General features: G+C 37.3%; 1 protein-coding gene across 1 annotated transcript in view; it reads right to left on the reverse strand.

The window, feature by feature from the left end:
- Positions 1-9298: 9298 nt before the first annotated feature.
- The window catches only part of MET (MET proto-oncogene, receptor tyrosine kinase), a 115727-nt gene continuing 107111 nt past the window's right edge, over positions 9299-17914 (reverse strand). Inside the window, exons 20-21 of the mRNA XM_047763212.1 lie at positions 11576-11712; positions 9299-11469 (exon numbers count right to left, since the gene is read on the reverse strand). Coding sequence (XP_047619168.1) covers positions 11259-11469; positions 11576-11712 — 348 coding nt within the window. The 3' untranslated portion in view covers positions 9299-11258. The remainder of the gene's footprint in view (positions 11470-11575; positions 11713-17914) is intronic.

Here is a 17914-nt window from a genome sequence, read left to right on the forward strand (position 1 = left end):
TCTCTTACATTGCTACAATCTATCTTCACTCTGTAGCATGATCTATTAAAAATAAATCTTTTTTTATTTTTTTATTTTTTGCTTAACACCCTTCAGTAACTTCCTACTGCTGTTAGAATAGAAATCTAACTGGTCCTTTCTTACATTTCTAACTTGGCCTCACACCATGCTTTCCCTTCAACATATTACTGCCATGCACATCTATTTCCTGGGCCCTCAGACTTTCCTGTCTTAGGAAGCAGGCTCTGCACTTGGTGTTCCCCCTGCCTCAACTGCTTTGCATTAGCTTTGCAGGCTCCTCCTCATTTTCAGGTCTCAGTTCACATTTTGATTTCTTATAGAGGCCTTTCCTGATCACCTTGTGCCAAATAGTCATTTTAATCTTTATTTTACTACCCTATTTGCTCCTTTTGTAACACTTATAAAAATTTGTAATTAACTTTTGTACATTTATCTCTTCTGTGTATATATCTATAATCTATTCATTATCTATTTATCTATTTTCCTATCTATCATCTATTATTTCTTTCTCTCTCTCTACCTAACTTTATCTATCATCTTTCTTTCTCCCCACTTTGGAATAAATGCCCTGGGGCAAGGTCTTGTCTAGTCTATTCCTTGCTGCATCTTCCCTTCTTAGAAGAGTGTGTGTTATGTGGAAGGCTCTCAATAACATTTTGAAATTGAATAAATGGATAACCATAATTGTTTATAGGCAAAAGGTGAGTAGATGGCAGAGCTGGGGTGAGAACTAGCCCTTTCTTGCTTTAAGTCCTTATTTATCCATTGCAAGATCTCCCTACCAGTCAATAAGGGCTCAAGGTTCTTCTCTGAGCAAGACTACTTTATGAAGGCAAGGACTATTCACCAAATATATGGAAGACTTACAGTAATGATTTGGTTAACTTGTGTTAACCAAATGATTTTACCTGAATTCCACAGGTGCTTTAGTAAATCTTACATATTTTATTTGAATTATTTAACTAATTGCCTTAACTCTCACTTTTCTTCGCTATCATTTATTATTCTTTCTTGTATGAAGAACCATTTCCTTTTAAAAATAATGTTGCCCATACCCTTGTGAACTAGTTAATTTTCTTTCCAACATTTTCTTTTTGGCTCTGTAGATATGACCTAACAGTCACTGCAATAAAGCTGTTGTTTCAGAGGGTAAAGACCTTTTTTCTTATAAAAAATTGAATGTGAAAAAAAAAAAAAAACCACCTCATATAGTGTGAGAATGCCTGTTTTTCTTGGTCATATTTCATTTCCTTAGCAAGACTATTTTCTTCTGCTTTCCATTGTCAGCAGACAAAAATGATACAATTAAATCAAGGAAACCTGGCAGGGCTGATTTTGGAAAATACAGTGAATTCAGTTTCTGATTTGAACAAAGAGCAATTTATTATGTTGGAAAAACACTGCCGTGATGAGATTCAAACTCAGTGTCTCATGCTAACTCAGGACACCTTTCAGATCTGGATTTGTGTTTATCTTTGAGAAGGGGTAGTGGTTTCACTCCTAAACTTTAAACTCCAAAGAGGACGTGGAGTTGTTTAAGGGTCAGCAAGCAATTAGCACCCAGAACCCCCATGTGGAGGCCAGGGCCAGATTCCAGGCCTTTCCCAGTCCTGAGCTGATTGATTCTAAGTGCAGATTTTTGTCAGCAACTCCAGCCATTCTCTTGGAGCAAATGAAGCACTGGGTTGGCTAGAGGGAATTTTATGAATCAGATGAATCCCAAGGAGACTTTTGAAATAAATAATATATATACTGAAGAATCTAATAACTAAAACAATACCTTATATTTGTATAAAACCTTATCTCATTTAACATTTATTACCAGCATTGTAAGTTAAAATTATCTTCATTCTTTTTTTTCTTTTTCTTTTTTTTTTTAATTTTAGTGCCGCACCCTTGGCATATGAAAGTTCCCAGGCTAGGGTCAAATCGGAGCTGTATCTGCCTGCCTACGTCACAGCCACAGCAACGCCAGATCTGAGCCGTGTCTGCGATCTGTGCCACAGCTCACAGCAACACCAGATCCTTAACCCTCTGAGCGAGGCAAGGGATCGAACCTGCATTCTCATGGATGCTAGTCAGATTTGTTTCCACTGAGCCACCATGGCAACTCCATTTGCATTCTTTATATTCAGGAAAAGTACAACTTAAAAAATTAAGGGACACTGAGAGTCACACAGGTAGTAAAGTCAGCTCAGACTATACTAGGACCCTGTTTTTGATGTCACACTGGTATTACTAAAAAGAATGAGGGAAACCAGAGTCTGTTTTTAGGACTTTTCCCTTCACATATTTCTAGATTATGCCAAACTTTGGACAAGTTTGGTGGTAATTTTATTCTAGCAGCTTCCACATTGAATCTTTTTGTGGAGAAAACAGGTGATGATCATCATCATTATCAGGTAATAAATAATAATAACAATAATAGTAGTAGTGGTAGTAGTAAAATCAAGGCCCCTAGAAATATTAGTGCCACTTATTGAGTTTTGCAAGCATTGTTTCATTTATTTCTCACACATTCTTATGAGGAAGGCACTATTTGCATTTTCATTTTAGAAATGTGGAAACTGAGGCTTAGCAAGGTTTAACAACTAGTCTAAAATCACCTCACTGGTAAGTGGTGGAAATGATTCACGTCTAGAGTGTCTGATTCCAAAGTATGTCCACCTAAAGCTCTATGCTGTAGCACTTCTATCTAGAGTAAGAGTAAGGGTTGGGGTGATGCCTGCCAGGTCCCTGGGCCCTGAATGATGACTGAATTAAGTCGGTAATACGATGTCAGGCGATTCAGGTTTCCACATGTAGCTCCTTATGTAACGGACAAAATTAGGTTGCATGTGCTCCTGCCAAAAGGACAGTTGGAGTGAAGCAAAGTAACCTGCTACAGTAAACAACCCATCTCTGTGGTGTATATTTGCCACATGTTAAAACAGTTCCAGTCAGAAGTTGTCAGCTGAAATTCTGAAATAATCCTCACAGAATGCAGCTTATGAGGAATAGGTGTTTTATTTTTATTAAGTTTAAAATCTTTATAACTTCCAAGCAGTCTGGTTTGGAATATTGCAAAAGAGAACTAGAATTTTCAGAAAAATGTAATATTTTATGGATTTTTTTTTAGTATATCAATTCTGCTTTTTTAAGTGAAAATAAATGAATAAATCTGTTCTTCATTTTTTTAAAGAGAAAATCATTGAAATCTCCTCAATTTAAATAAAAGTTGAGAAAAATATTTAAAGAATATCAGTTTTAAGTGACACCAAATTATAAGCCAGCTAGGGGGATGGAGGGAGGGTGGTCCAAACAGCTTGGTCTGACCCTGTTTACAGAGCTCATATCAAAATGGGGATATTTTTAGTGGAATTTCAGAGTGACAGAGGTTGAGAGATAGTCTCGACTAAAAAGATTATGTTGAGTAGTAGTCTGGTCAGTGAAATGGAGGCTTTTGAAGGATGTTCAGAAGTGTCTGCCTTAGTTTAGAACTAATGCAGGGTGGAAATTTCTGGAAGAATAATAAGAACGGGTTAGCATCAGTTACCTGTAGGGAGTGAGGATGGAAAGTGTGGAAGAGTGGTCAGACATTTCTTGTCCACTTTATATCTTTTTGTCCAACTAATATTTTTTTCCACGAGGCTATGATTGTAATAAAAATAACAAAACAAGACCTAGCAATACAAAGAACTGATGTAGGGAACATCTAGGAATGGGCATGGGTTTTCAAGAAGGCAAATGATATAGACAGATATATGATTCTGGCAGCTGGTTTTAGATTCTAAGAAAGAATCAATATGGAGAGGGCAGAATCAGGAGGTCAGTTGTTAGAATAACCTCGGAATAATAAGTTGAGTAATGACATATAAGCTAACTATAATGTGGAGACAATATTCTAAAACCCACATGGAGGATCCACATTTCCTTCACATCAGAGAACTTACAATAAAATGACTCAAAGTAATCATAATTTAAAATTTGATACGTCTGCACTAGAGGGAGTTACATTTTTATTAGCAACTTAAATCTCTGTCAGTATAACAACCCTTAAGTAAACATTTCTTCAGAGTAAAAGTAGATCGATGTATGAAAGAAAAAATATAAAGGATATATTACAAATGAATAGAAAAAAATGAATAAGTACAGCACATGACAAATTAACATTTTTTTCCCCCTGTGAGTCAAGCAGGCTCAATGGTGGCAGCCTTGTTTTTTTACTTTCTGTCATTATAAGCATTCGTTTACTAAACTAACAGCATTTCATTAAGCAAGACTAATTCCTGAGAGCATTACCTTAGCCCATTAGCTTCCAGACAGTCATTAATTCCTATGACATGTCTTGGGATGAGATCATTATTATTTTCATTATTGTTTTTATCAATTAAGTTCATTTTCAGAAAAAAAATCTGTGCAGTTTTAACAGTGGGTATTTTCTATATGAAAAATTTTTTTAGTATCTTCGTGATGAGAATTTCTTGCTTTACCCATGTGTTTTCATAGACATTTTAGATATTGCTGGAGCTAGTTTAAATTCTCAAAGTCTCACAAAAAAAAATCAGGAACAGTTTTGCAAAAGTATCCTGATAGGATATTTGGGTTTCTCTGTAATTTTCCTTTATTGGTAGTTCTGAGATAATCTCTGAAGATCATATGTCTCACTTCAGAAGTTTGGGGCAGGATTTCACAAAGGCTCTAAATTTGGCATTTCGTGTTTACAAGGATTGTTGCCACTGATGAATATGGTGGCTGTTTAGTCACAGTTCTAGAGACGGGAAGGCCCAGCTTGAGTATAATGGAAAGAGCAGATGTCACCGGAACACAGTGGCAAACGTCAAAGTGACGGCTTCGGCTGGCAGACAGTAGTCTGTCCGTTACCACTTTCCAACACTTTTAGAATTAGAGACAGAGAGAAAACTCATAAAACAACTGTGAAAAGTATAAACAGCCAAGAAAGGTAAAGGAAAATGAAACGAAATGTGGTGTGTAAAAATTCCAGGCTACCCAATAAAAGTAAGAACTGATATTACATATCCCATGGACCATAATGGGGAACACAAATGGTTTGGGGAGTCAGTGAAAAACGGTTTTGACATGTTTGGATGCCAAAGATTTTGAAAGTTGATCTCTTTTGGCCTGGTAAAATTTTATGCATTTTTGTCGTTCCAGCCCAGAGGTCTAAGGATTAGTGGATGTTTCTGCAAGCCTGGAACTCATGTGATAAAAAGAATGTACACATGTGACAGTAAAAGAATAAATGTATAAAGACAAAGGCCTTCTTCTTAAACAAAGGATATACATTAATTATCATTTTAATCCAGTGCTTCAAACTAATGTTAAATTTGTAGTTTACTTAAAATTAAAAATTCCTGTTTATATATCCTAAATATGGCCGTTTTCATCTCAGAGTTGATGCTTCAATGCTAACTAGTTTTCAGAATGCTTAAACCAGGTAGGGTTTAACTTCCCAGGAGACTAGGACCTGAGCCCTATTCTAAATTGGTCTATATAGGGAACTAGCCCTTCATTAAAAAAATTAATCATAAAGGATTAGGAGCTATTTGGATATTTGATGCTAATTTTATTTGCAACTGATTCATATCATTTAAAAAAAACCCTATACTTTTTATTGATAAGAAGGAAAACACATCCATCAGAATAGCTCAGAAACATGGAATGGAGAAAAGGATGAAGACAAAAGTTCCTTTTGTTTCCAGCATTTGTTAAATGTTTTCTTTGAAGCCAACATAGTACCAGCTGGACGACAGCACAGTTCTATTAATGATGCCGCTTTTCATTACCATAGATATGCTTTTGCAATTTTCCTAGATTTCTGCTCCAGGGTCACATGGTAAGTCAATAGTAGTTATAAACCTCTCAGCGTTGTGATCAATACCTTTGGCTGACGTAATCTAGACCTCTAGTGTAATTTACAACAAAGGACAGTTTGGGCAAGTCTCTGTTTTATTACCTTCAATTCACGAACTGAAATATTTCACAGGTTTATGACTGAAGTTATTTCCAGTTTTTGATAGATAGGGAATTGAAATAGTCCTGAAGAAAAATGTCAAGCATGAAAAGGAAAAAACATTTTATGGAATTAAAGGCAATAAGCATTTCTTCCTTTGGGGCACAACGTCTGCATACATATCTCCTGATATTGTCTAAGGCACCACTATATATCTGTATATTCATCTGTGTATGTCTAGTCATCTGAATTGATTATAATATTAATGAAGTATGCCTTATCTTAAAAACACACACCGTATAACATATGACACCGTATAACAATACTGTTCTTAGTGTACTTTTCCTGAGTCTGAATAATCATTAACCATCCATTTGAGCAAAGCAAGGAAACAATCTTTAGACATTAATACTAAGAATTGGGACTCCTATCCTTGTGCTTTCTTGCAACTTTCCTATAATTTAGGAAGGTTGTTTTTTTTTCTGTCTGTTGAGTATTCTGGGTCTGAAGGCTAAATAAGAAAAAGGAAACTAGTTATTGGAGAAGTAATTAAAGGAACAGTAGGGAGTTTGGAGAAACAAAAAGGGATAGAGGTGGTTTTCAGGTGTCCTGCTCTAAGAGGAGAGGTGCCACCATCCTATTGCTTTGTCATCCTTCTAAACCCCCAGCTGTACTGCCATATCAATGCCCAAGGATGAGGTGGAATCACAGCTTTGCTTTACTGTATAAAGCAGGTATGAAGTGAAGGATGGGGTAAGAGTTTGTATTTAAACATCTGCAAGGTTTCTTTTAGGCTTAATTTCCCTTTCATCAACTACAGGCTACATTCACATGGGCTTTTACAAGAATGAATATAATAACAATATCACAATTATGAGCAACTATGGTGTGCCAGGTGAATTTACATACTATTTTTTAGTCCTTTAACAACTTTGTGCAGTAAGTTGGATGGATGAAGAAACTTAGGTTGAGAGAGTGTTTTGCCCAGGTAAGTCAGAGCTTGATCTATTTTCTTTACTAAGAGGCTTTACTTGATATGTTTAAACTGTGATTCCCTCCTTAATTTCAAATTATTTTACAAAGCTATAAAAATCAAAACATTATGGTACTGACATAAAACCAGATAGATCAATGGGAGAGAAGAGAGATCCTAGAAATAAACCTATGTGTGTATGCATATATGGTTAATTAATTTACAACAAGGTGCCAAGAATATACATGGGGAAAGGGACAGTCTTTTCAATAAACGGCGTTGGGAAAATTGGACAGGCACATGCAAAAGAATGAAACTGGACCATTATCTTACACCATTCACACAAATCAGCTCAAAATGGATTAAAGACTTGAACATAAGACCTGAAATATAAAACTCCTAGATGAAAATATAAATAGTAATATCCTTGACATGAGTCTTGGTGATAATTTTCTGAGTCTGATGCCGAAAGCAAAGACGTCAAAAGCAAAAATAAACAAGTGTGATTATATTAAAAAGCTTCTGCACAGCAAAGGAAACCATCAATAAAACAGAAAGTCAAACTACTGAAGAATGGGAGAAAATATTTTCAAATCATGTATCTTATAATGATTTATAACCAAGATATATGAAGAACTCATACAACTCAGTTGCAAAACAACAATCCAATTAAAAATAGGCAGAAAATCTTAATAGTCATTTTTCCAAAGACATATAGATGGTCAACATCACCAATCATCAGGGAAATGCAAATCAAAACCAACTACAATGAGCTGTCAGCTTACACCCCATAAGATGGCTATTATTAAAAAGACAAGAAGGAAAAAAAAGACAAGAGATAATAAATACTGGTGACAATGTGGAGAAAAACCCTTGTGCCCTGTTGGGAATGTAAATTGATGTAGCCATTGTGGAAAACAGTATGGGGTTGCCTCAAAATATTAAAAAAATATAACTACCATACAATCCAGCAATTCCACTTTTGGACATTTATCCAAAGACAATGAAAATTCTAACTCTAAAAAGGTATATGCATGCCTATGTTCACTGCAGTATTATTTACAATAGCTAAGAAGACATGGGAACTGTCTTTGTGCCCATCAATGGGCAAACATTATTTAGCCAAAAAAGAAGGAAGTCTTGCCATTTCCCACAACACAGATGGACTGTGAGGGCACTGTGCTAAGTGAAATAATCACACAGAGAAAGAGAAATATCATATGATCTCACTTATATGTGGAATCTAAAAACAAACAAAACTCCCCCAACACCCCCCCCCCAAAAAAAGAGCCCTCACAAAAAGGCTCATAAATGCAGACAACAGATTAGTGGTAGGGGGTAGCCAGAGGGGATGAGGGATGAGAGAAATAGGTCAAGGGTTAAAAGCTACAAACTTAGTTATAAACTGTGAATTCTCTTCAAGATGGTTTATAAATCTAAAAAATGAACATTTCTAATATTCATTAGTTGCGAGTGAGGGGTATGAGGTCTGATGAACTTCCTGTGGCAATGCATCTCTTGGCGCAGAGGGAGTTTGGGTTCAGATTGCCCTAAAATACCACATGATTCTTAGATGACCGAAATATCGCTTTTGAATTTCCTTACCATTACAAGAATACTTACGGATATAACCTGAAGGCAGTTCCTTTAGAGTGGGAATTGTAGATAGAAAGGGTAGTTTTTTGTTTGTTTGTTTGTTTGTTTTTAATGGCCATAGCTATGGCATATGGTATTCCTAGGCTAGGGGTCAAATTGGAGCTGCAGCTGCCAGCCCACACCCCAGCCACAGCAACACCAGATCCAAGCTGCAACTGGGACCTACACTGCAGCTTGCGGCAACACTGGAGCCTTAACCCACTGAGAAAAGCCAGGGATCCAACCTGCATCCTCTCAGATACTATCTTGGGTTCTTAATTCACTGAGCTACAATGGGAACTACAAAGGAAACTCCAAAAAGGGTAGTTTTAAGGGGGTAAGAAGGCCTCTCTCTAATACCTAACTCAGTATCTCTGTGCCAACTGTGGAGTTGCAGCTCCACTGTCATATCTTCTGGTCCAAGGATGCTTCTTGCTGGAGAAGAAGACCAAGCCGATGTGGGGGCCAGGTGCTATAGCAGCTGAAAGACTGCCAGGGAAATGCTAGGTAATTCAGCAGCTCAGGAGAAACCACCCTTAGAAAGGCACAGATTTTCTGAGATCCAAGGATGCAAATTCCTTTAGGTGCTCAGGCATTAACTTGACTAACAACCTCATAAATGGATGACTTGATGTAGCCAGGTGAAATAAATCTTAGGCTTCCTTTGTCACTATGTAAATGGAATAGGTAATCAAGCATGACCAGCGATAACCAACTCTCAGTATACAAGATGATACATCACTTTAATTGTATGATTTATCAGAACAACACCTATTAACATACAAAGTACCATTCAGCTCAACTGCAAGTATAGGCAGTGACAAGTATCTAATTCTTAGAAGAATCACTTACTCCCACAGTCTGTCCAGATACATTAACCCAAAGATAGGTTTATAAATAGCAAACATGATTTTCACATTGTAGCTTTCTCAAGCATATATACAGTTGTGTAATCTTGTTGATGGGTTGTCTCTACTTGATGTGTTCATTCTCTTGATACCAGTAGAGAGAGTTCTTTTGCAGAGCAGATTTTTTCTTCCTCATCCATCATTTACAACATTCTGTGAATTAGTACTACTCTTTACACTTCTGAAAGAGTAATATGTGATCAGGAATATCTCTGCAGTACAATTCCTTATGTCTTCTGGTAAGTTCCACCATTGTCAAAGAGCTTTGGGTTGTAATCACTCTCCTGCAATGACAGCCCAACTCTATCACTGGGTTTTAGCTGCTGTGCTAACCCTTGGCTTCAAGTCCTGGTGATGTAATGAGGGTGGGGTGTCTTGGCAGTGAGGACATTTCCTTATCACTATTTACAGCAATTTAGAATCATGCTGTTATTAATCCAAGTTCGACATACCTTTTCTGAAATGTTCACAGTGTAGTATTTTTGTGTCCTAACAAAAGTTTTCTTGTATCATTAAAAATAAACATTTTTATAAAAATATAATACTTTAAATGTTTACATCGACAAAACCAGAGTATCCTGTGCCACATGCATTATACAGTAGTAAGCACAAAATCCCACAGAACAAAACATCACAAAAGTTTTGCCCAGAGTGACTGTTCATCCAGGTGAAATGGCCAGAACCTTTAACTGACTTTTTTTTTCTTCTAAAATATGTTCTGCTTAACACAAAACATGTCCTAATACAAAACTGGACTCCCCCCCGATTTTATTTTCTCCAATTGTTTGTGGGTAGGAAGGTGCCACCTGAAAAAGGGGCTATTGTTTCCAGTTCATTGATCCTTTCTTGGCTTTGGAATCAATGAAGCTTTTAGTCAGTTGTGTTTTGCTTTAAAAACATGCTGAGTTACCTTTAAAAACATTTATCATCACAAATTACTTGTTTTATTTTCAGTCCTCATTTAAAAAAAAACAAAAGATCTAAATGTCCACATTCAGTTCAGAACAGTATCATTCTCAGTTGATTTTTAAATGACAATTAAATATTTCATTCTAACTAAGCTATTTTATGAAAACCCTAATGTTGCCTATGTACAGTATGTAAATATTCCTACTGATTTATAAACACATTTCACGTTTTGCTGTTTTGAAACCTTGACTGTGTTTTCTATGAATAGTTCTCCAATAAAAGGAATGTGTAGACAAAAATTTAAAAGGGAATGTTTACCTAATAGGCAAATGAAAACATCATTAATGAAAAATATTAGTGACCATACAACATATAAAAGTTCTTTGAAACACTTTAATTCTAAACAAGTAGCCTGGTCCTGGGGCTGCCACATCCGTCCTGGACATTACCACGTCTTTTGAATTTCCTGTGATCAAGAAGCCCTCAAGATTCATTACTTCACTTCCCTGTATGAAATCAGGTGGGATCCTGATTTTTAAAAATTTTAACCCAGCACACAGGTTTTGGCCTGAATGTGACAGAAGCATCATCACAGCTACAGGATTGCTGTTGATCACTGACCTGTGGGACCAAGCTTCTGGCTCTGATGCTTTGTCAGATGACAAATTCCTTAGAATACAGTCATTTAAAGCAATAATATAAATCCCATCATAGTGCAATTTTGGCAAAAGCAAAAAATACCTGGTGGCCTTTCAGTGGCCAGGCAGTAAAAAAAATATTGGACAAAGTGTGCACTGCTGTTTGGACAGTTCAATGATGTTTTTCCAAAGAGGGCTGGTGGTGCAGGTGCATCCTTCCATCATGTGTCCCCCTCGCCATCAACATTATCTTGTGATGACAAAAGAGAAGGATATGGAGCAACACATTTGACATTCACGTAAGTAGCATTCACGTGGACATAGTGCTCCCCAATGAAAGTAGAGAAGATAGCTGATATCCTGGAGACCAGTTCAGAAAAGGATGGGCGAAGTTCAGCTCTAGGATGCCAGCATTTCAGCATCACTTCGTACCTGTTTCAGAAAGAAAGCAATGCTGTGATGACCTTTGAAGGCAAACATTTCTCTAAATGTAAAGAATATAAGAGCTATAGAAGATTCTATCAGAATTCTTACTTACAAGGGATCTGGGCAGTATTCAGGTTGTAGGAGCCTTCTGCCTTGCAACAAGTACACTGTTATATCAAAGGTGTTGACATCAGGATAAGGTGGTGCTCCTCTTGTCATCAGTTCCCAGAGGAGCACGCCAAAGGACCACTGGTCAAACAAGGGAAGGGAGAATCCCGGTGAGGGAAGTGTGATTGTATAGATGTGAGAGGTGATGAGTCTTGATAATGCAACTTGGTTAAGTGTATTCAATAATCTTGTTGTTTTGGGCAAAATTTTCCTTAAAGCTAATTTGTTAATAAGCTATACATTTTATGACTTGTTTAAACCAGAATTGGATAAAGTTTAGATTACAAGTAAATGTAAAGTTTTCAAGAAGTATCTGATGTCCACATGAGGATTAGGATTTCATCATTAGTTAGTAGAGTGTGTTTTCTGGTTTGCTCTTGTTATTAACATGTTTATATCTTTTTATTTCAGTAGCTTCTCTACAATTTTAGGTTATTAGTAAAAAAAAAAAAAGAAAGAAAAGAAAAGAAAAAACCAAGCCTTTCAAAATTTAAATTTGTGGGATTTCCAAATGAATGTAACCGTATCTAAAACATAATGTTAACTAGAAGGTTTAAGTCAGTAAAAGTAAAAATCTGTATTAAAAATCAGAAGTAATAAATCTGCTAGGCATCAAGGCTCTCTACTGAAAATGAATTCAATAAATTATGTTTTTAAAATGTTGAGGAGATTAATATAAAACAGTAGTAAGAGTATTTTATAGGACAATCACAAGGACACAGAACGGTCGACTGACTTGCTAAAAATTCTGCCAATAAATTTGAATGCACCCTTGGATAAACACTCAAGAGATTTTGAGTCTTGGATCTTGTTTGGTCTACTAAACTTCACTAAATATGCAGTTTCTTGATTTAAAGTACTCTAGTTGGACTAGATTAGGTCATACATGTTATCTCGCCCTGGACGTGTGCCAAGGTAAGAATGGCACAATGAGAGTTAAGTCAGCATGTGTAGGTCACTCCTGGGCAGAGGACCCAGGAAATCAGTTCTCACAAAGCAACATTTCCAGGTACTCACAGACCAAGAAGCACAGGGAGGCAGAAATGAGGCCCTGTGAAAAAGAGGCTGAGGAAAGAGAATTTACACAAGACAGGCAGAGCAGGAAAACAGAACATTGAGAAGCAAGTGTAGCTCATTATGCTCAGCAAGAGGGAGAATAAAGCATGTATTTATGAAAGAAAGAAACCATGTAGACACTGCAGTTGCTGATACAAATCTCCATTAATGACTTTTTTTCTTTGCTCAAAAGCAAGATCCCTTTAAGGTCATTGACTTCCTTGATTCAAAGAGAGAAAACCAACTCCTTCCCAGGTGGGCACTAGAAAACTTTGCTCTATTCTGCAGCCTTTTAAAAACCTGAAAATCTAACAACTTCTAGCATTTACATTAGAATTCGAATCAATTTAACAATATCTCCTGACCCTTGAAGATGTACTAGCAGGTTACTCTCCAAGTTACAGAATAGGCTCCAAGGCTGATTTAGCAGGGTTAAGAGTATTATGCAATTAACTGCTACGTAGATCTAATAACTGTGATATAGAGCAATGATAGAAAAGAGGTACAAATGTTGTGAAAAAGGCAAAGGGATAAGAGTGAGGTACTGAGAAAGGTGTTGGGAAGAAAGTAACAGTATAGCATGTCTTGAGGAACAGGGAGAATTTGTTTTATAGATACATGCACTGTGAGGGCAGAAAGAGTGTTCTGGATGGAGGGAATAGGCCCAGGGGTAAGAGTACTTATGTATTTTTTTGAACCATAAGGACAGGAGGTCACTGCTTGATGTGTGGAATAGAAGAAGGGACAGGGAACAGATAAGGTTGAAAGGGGACCGTTCTGTGGGGGTTTTCAGTGTTGAATGTGGGTTAAACTGAAATCGATGGGACATGACTGGGGTTGAGCTCTAGGAGATTGCATCTGTAAACACTCTACTTGGGCAAACAGGAGAAGCCCATCCACAATATGGAGACTGGTTAGGAGGTTTCTGAACAGGAGTAGGTGAGGGCTGCTACCTCATAATAGCAACACAGAACCTTAGGATACTGAACTCCTGAATTAGAGTGGTGGGAGAGAGTATGTGTCATAGAATAAGCCTGGCATGGGCAGGCATCGTGCCCTTTAAAAAAAGACTGTATTTAATCCTTGTAACAATGTTGTAATGTAATAGGTTTTGTAGCTGCTTTGGCTGAGGAAACCAAAGTTCTGAGGGGCTGATTGCTTGTGTGTGACCAGGTCTCCCTAACTGACAGCCTAGGCTATTTAGGGGACTGGCAGGAAAATTCACAAAAAGGGGGAAGAGATGGACAAATTCATGTAGAATGACAGGAACTGGACCATAACTGGGTATTGGAGAAGGGTTGGAGGACTCATGGGACAGAAAAGGTTAGAGGGAAGCAGTTTCCAGGAAAAGCAATGAACCATTTGCATTCCAAACTCCCCTTAACATCTGGGACAGACAGGATGGTGGGGGCAGGGGCAGTGAGGGAGAAGACAGGGTCGGGTGGGGGAGCAGAGGAGAGGGGTGAGAGGGAAAGAGAGAGAGAAGGGGAGAGAGACAAAGGAAGAGGGTGGTGTACAATGTTGGTGCATTAGGAATGATGGAAACAAGTTGGCTTTAGTTTCAAGACAGGAGAGCTCTGCCATTCATATTTGCTGTACGAATGGTCAAGCCTTTCTGAATATCTGAGCACCAGCGGTGAGCTCATCTGAAGAATCTCTGCCTAACTTTTTCAAGTTAGAGCAGGTGAAGAGCAGATATTAGAGGTGAGAGAATGTTATAAGCTATAAAAAGTGATAGAAAGGCACACTACTGAGGCAACCAAGGAACAGACAAGCCAAATTTGAGCATTCAAGAATAGGTAAATTGAGATACAACACAATTTGTAAAAAACTCAATTGATTAAAAAATAGATACATTGATAAAGTTTAACAACTGGTAAACTGATAACATTTTCAATAAAAATCAAAACATCTGCTCTTTGAAAAATACCATTATAAAAATGAAAAGGCATGCCACAGACTAATAAAATATATTTGTTAACATATGTATCTGATAACATATACTTGTATCTAGAATATATAAAGAGCTCACCTCAATAATAAAATAACAAACCCAATTTTTTAATAGATTCTAAAACTTAAAAAAATGAAAAAAAAAACTTGAGTAGACATTCCACAAAAGGATAGCAAATATACACATGAAGAGATGTTCAACATCATTAATTATTTGTGGAATACAGATTCAAAAGAAAATGAGACACCACTACATCCTATTAGAATGGCTAAAATTCCACAAACTGACAATGGCAAGTGCTGGTGAGGACACTGAACAAGTAGAATTATTCCTGTCAGGATTTTAAAATGATACAGCTGTTGTGGAACACTCAGCAGTTTGTGTAAAGTTAAACATACACTTAATTCACAACCCAGTAATCCTACTTTAAGATGTCTAACCCCAAAGAAATAAAAACTATGTTCACACAAAACCTAGAAGCAAATGTTACAGCAGTTTTCATTACATATAAGCAATTGCCTAAAACTGGAAAGAACCCAAATGTCCTTCAGTGGTGAACAGAAAAACACAATGTGGAACAGGTGTATAATGGAATGCTCCTCAAGAATGAAAAGGAATAAATTATTGTTATGGGAAAGAGTATTCAAAAAATTAAAAACAGAATTACCATATGACCCAGCAATCCTACTTCTGGGTATATATTCACAGGAAATTAAATTGTTATCTAGATATTTGCACACTCACATTCATAGCAACATTATTCACAATAGCCAAGAGATGGAAGCAATGTAAATGTTGACAGATGAATGAAGAAAACGTGGTATATACAAACAATGGAATATTGTTTATCCTTAAAAAAGGAAATCCTGTCATATGTTACAACATGGATGAAACTTAAGGACATTATACTAAGTGAAGAAAAGCAGTCAGAAAAAGACAAATACTATACGATTTCCCTTATAATGAGGTATCTAAAGTAGTCAAGCTCCTAGAAACAGAAAGTAGAATGGTGGTTGCCAGAGGGGCTGGAGGAAGGGAAATGGGGAGTTGTTCAGTGGATACAGAGTTTCAGTTTTGCAAGGTGAAGAAGTTCTAGAAATCAGTTGCATAGCAATGTGCATATGATTAACGCTACTGTACAATACACTTTAAAATGGTTAAGATGACCAATTTTATATGTTTTTTACCACAGTGAAAAGGATACCTCTCAAATGCACTATGCTAAGTGAAGGAGACACATTCAAAAGGTATTCATTCTATGATTCCATTTTTATGACATTCTAGAAAAGGTTAAAACTACAGATACAGAAAACAGACCAGTGGTTTTCAGGTCCTAGGTTTATGGCAGGGGCTGACTACAAAGAGGCATAAGGAAATTTTCTTGGGGTGATGGAACTGTTTCATATCCTGGTTGTGGCAGTGGTGGTAATACAATGGTATGCAATCTTCACAACTGAAAGAACCACACAATAAGTGTGAAGAGTTACTTTATTGCACAATGGCGATACTATTCATAGAAGAAATTAAGAAGTGAGGCACTGATAGTTGGCAGGAAAGAATCTGAACACAATAAATCTGTGATGTTGATAAAAACATGGAGGAAGAGAACTTCAGAGGTGGTCGTTGAGGGAGTTCCCGTCATGGATCATTGGTAACAAACCTGACTAGAATCCATGAGGACTCAGGTCTGATCCCTGACCTTGTTCAGTGGGTTAAGGATCTGGTGTTGCTGTGAGCTATGGTGTAGGTTGCAGACACGGCTCAGATCCCTCATTGCTGTGGTTGTGATGTAGACCAGCAGCTGCAGCTCTGATTTGATACCTAGCCTGGGAACTTCCATATGCTGTGGGTGTGGCCCAAAAAGGCAAAACAAACAAACAAAATAAACAAAAAAACACAAAAGGTGACTGTTGGTGGGAATGGTTGAAATTGTTGAGAGAGGCTGACACCTGAAAACCAAAATCTTGGAGGACAGTAGTATGACAGCTGTTAGAGAAGAAAGACACTGTCAAGGGCAAAGAAAATACAGTCTATTAGCAGGAGGAAAACTAGATGGTAGATTGTCTTATAAACCAGAGGAGGACATTTCAAGAAAGGAGGAGTGGTTGACAGTGTTAAAAGCTGCAGAATGATGAACAGGATGGAAAAAAAAAACAGCTGGCTAAACTGAGAAGTCAGTACTGACTTTATTTATTTATTTTGTCTTTTTGCCTTTTCTGGGGCCGCTCCTGTGGCATATGGAAGTTCCCAGGCTGGGGGTCTAATCGGAGCTGTAGCTGCCAGCCTACGCCAGAGCCACAGCAATGTGGGATCCAAGCTGCGTCTGCAACCTACACCACAGCTCATGGCAACACCGGATCCTTAACCCACTGAGCAAGGCCAGGGATCAAACCCGTAACTTCATGGTTCCTAGTCGGATTCGTTAACCACTGAGCCACGACGGGAAATCCAAGTCAGTACTGACTTTAATGGAAGCACTGTACTAAGCATGATACAACGTGCAATATTAGGTATGAGTAACTGCAAGTATAGGGATACTCCCATTTTGTTTGAAAGGATGTCAAGAGTATTCAGACTTTAGCTGAATTCCATCTGGGCATTTTTGAGGAAATAGACCTTTCTATAAGCAGGCAAGTTTTTGCTTGTTGGTCTCAATATACATACAGTTTATTACATGCTTTTGGAAATGTTCCATGTCAACATTCAAAAGATTGTGCTGTCCTGTAAATGAAACTTTATGCAAATTTATCCATGCAATCAATAACCATTTGCCCAAGCAGTACTGTATGGATTACTCAGGTTCACCCTTTACACAGTACAGTATAATGTCTTTCAATGAAAGGGAGAGATATATAGCATGTCTTATCTATAGAAGCCTATGTAAATTTCCAGTCAATTATCTGAGTGATAGTTGCCATATAAGAAATGCTGGCCTCCTTGCTGTGTGTGTTTTTTTGTGGAAGTAGCAGTGTGTGTATGCAGGGTTGTCAAAAAGCTGAGAATCGCAATTCTTGACATGAACTTCCAAAATTTCATCAGGCTTGTTTTGTTTTAATAACTTTTCTGAGGTGTGATTTATGATTATAACATCTCTCAGTTGTAAGTGCGTAGTCTATGATGGTTTAGTAAATTTAGTTGTGCAGCTATCAACACAATTCAGTTTTAGATCAGTTCCAACACCCTACAAAGTTCCTCCATGCCTGCTGGCAGTCAATCTTCTCCCCACCCGCAGGCCCAGGCAACCACTGATCTATTTTCTGTCCCTATGATTTG

The sequence above is a fragment of the Phacochoerus africanus genome, chromosome 16 (assembly GCF_016906955.1).
Source record: "Phacochoerus africanus isolate WHEZ1 chromosome 16, ROS_Pafr_v1, whole genome shotgun sequence".
In the NCBI taxonomy this organism is placed as follows: Eukaryota; Metazoa; Chordata; class Mammalia; order Artiodactyla; family Suidae; genus Phacochoerus; species Phacochoerus africanus.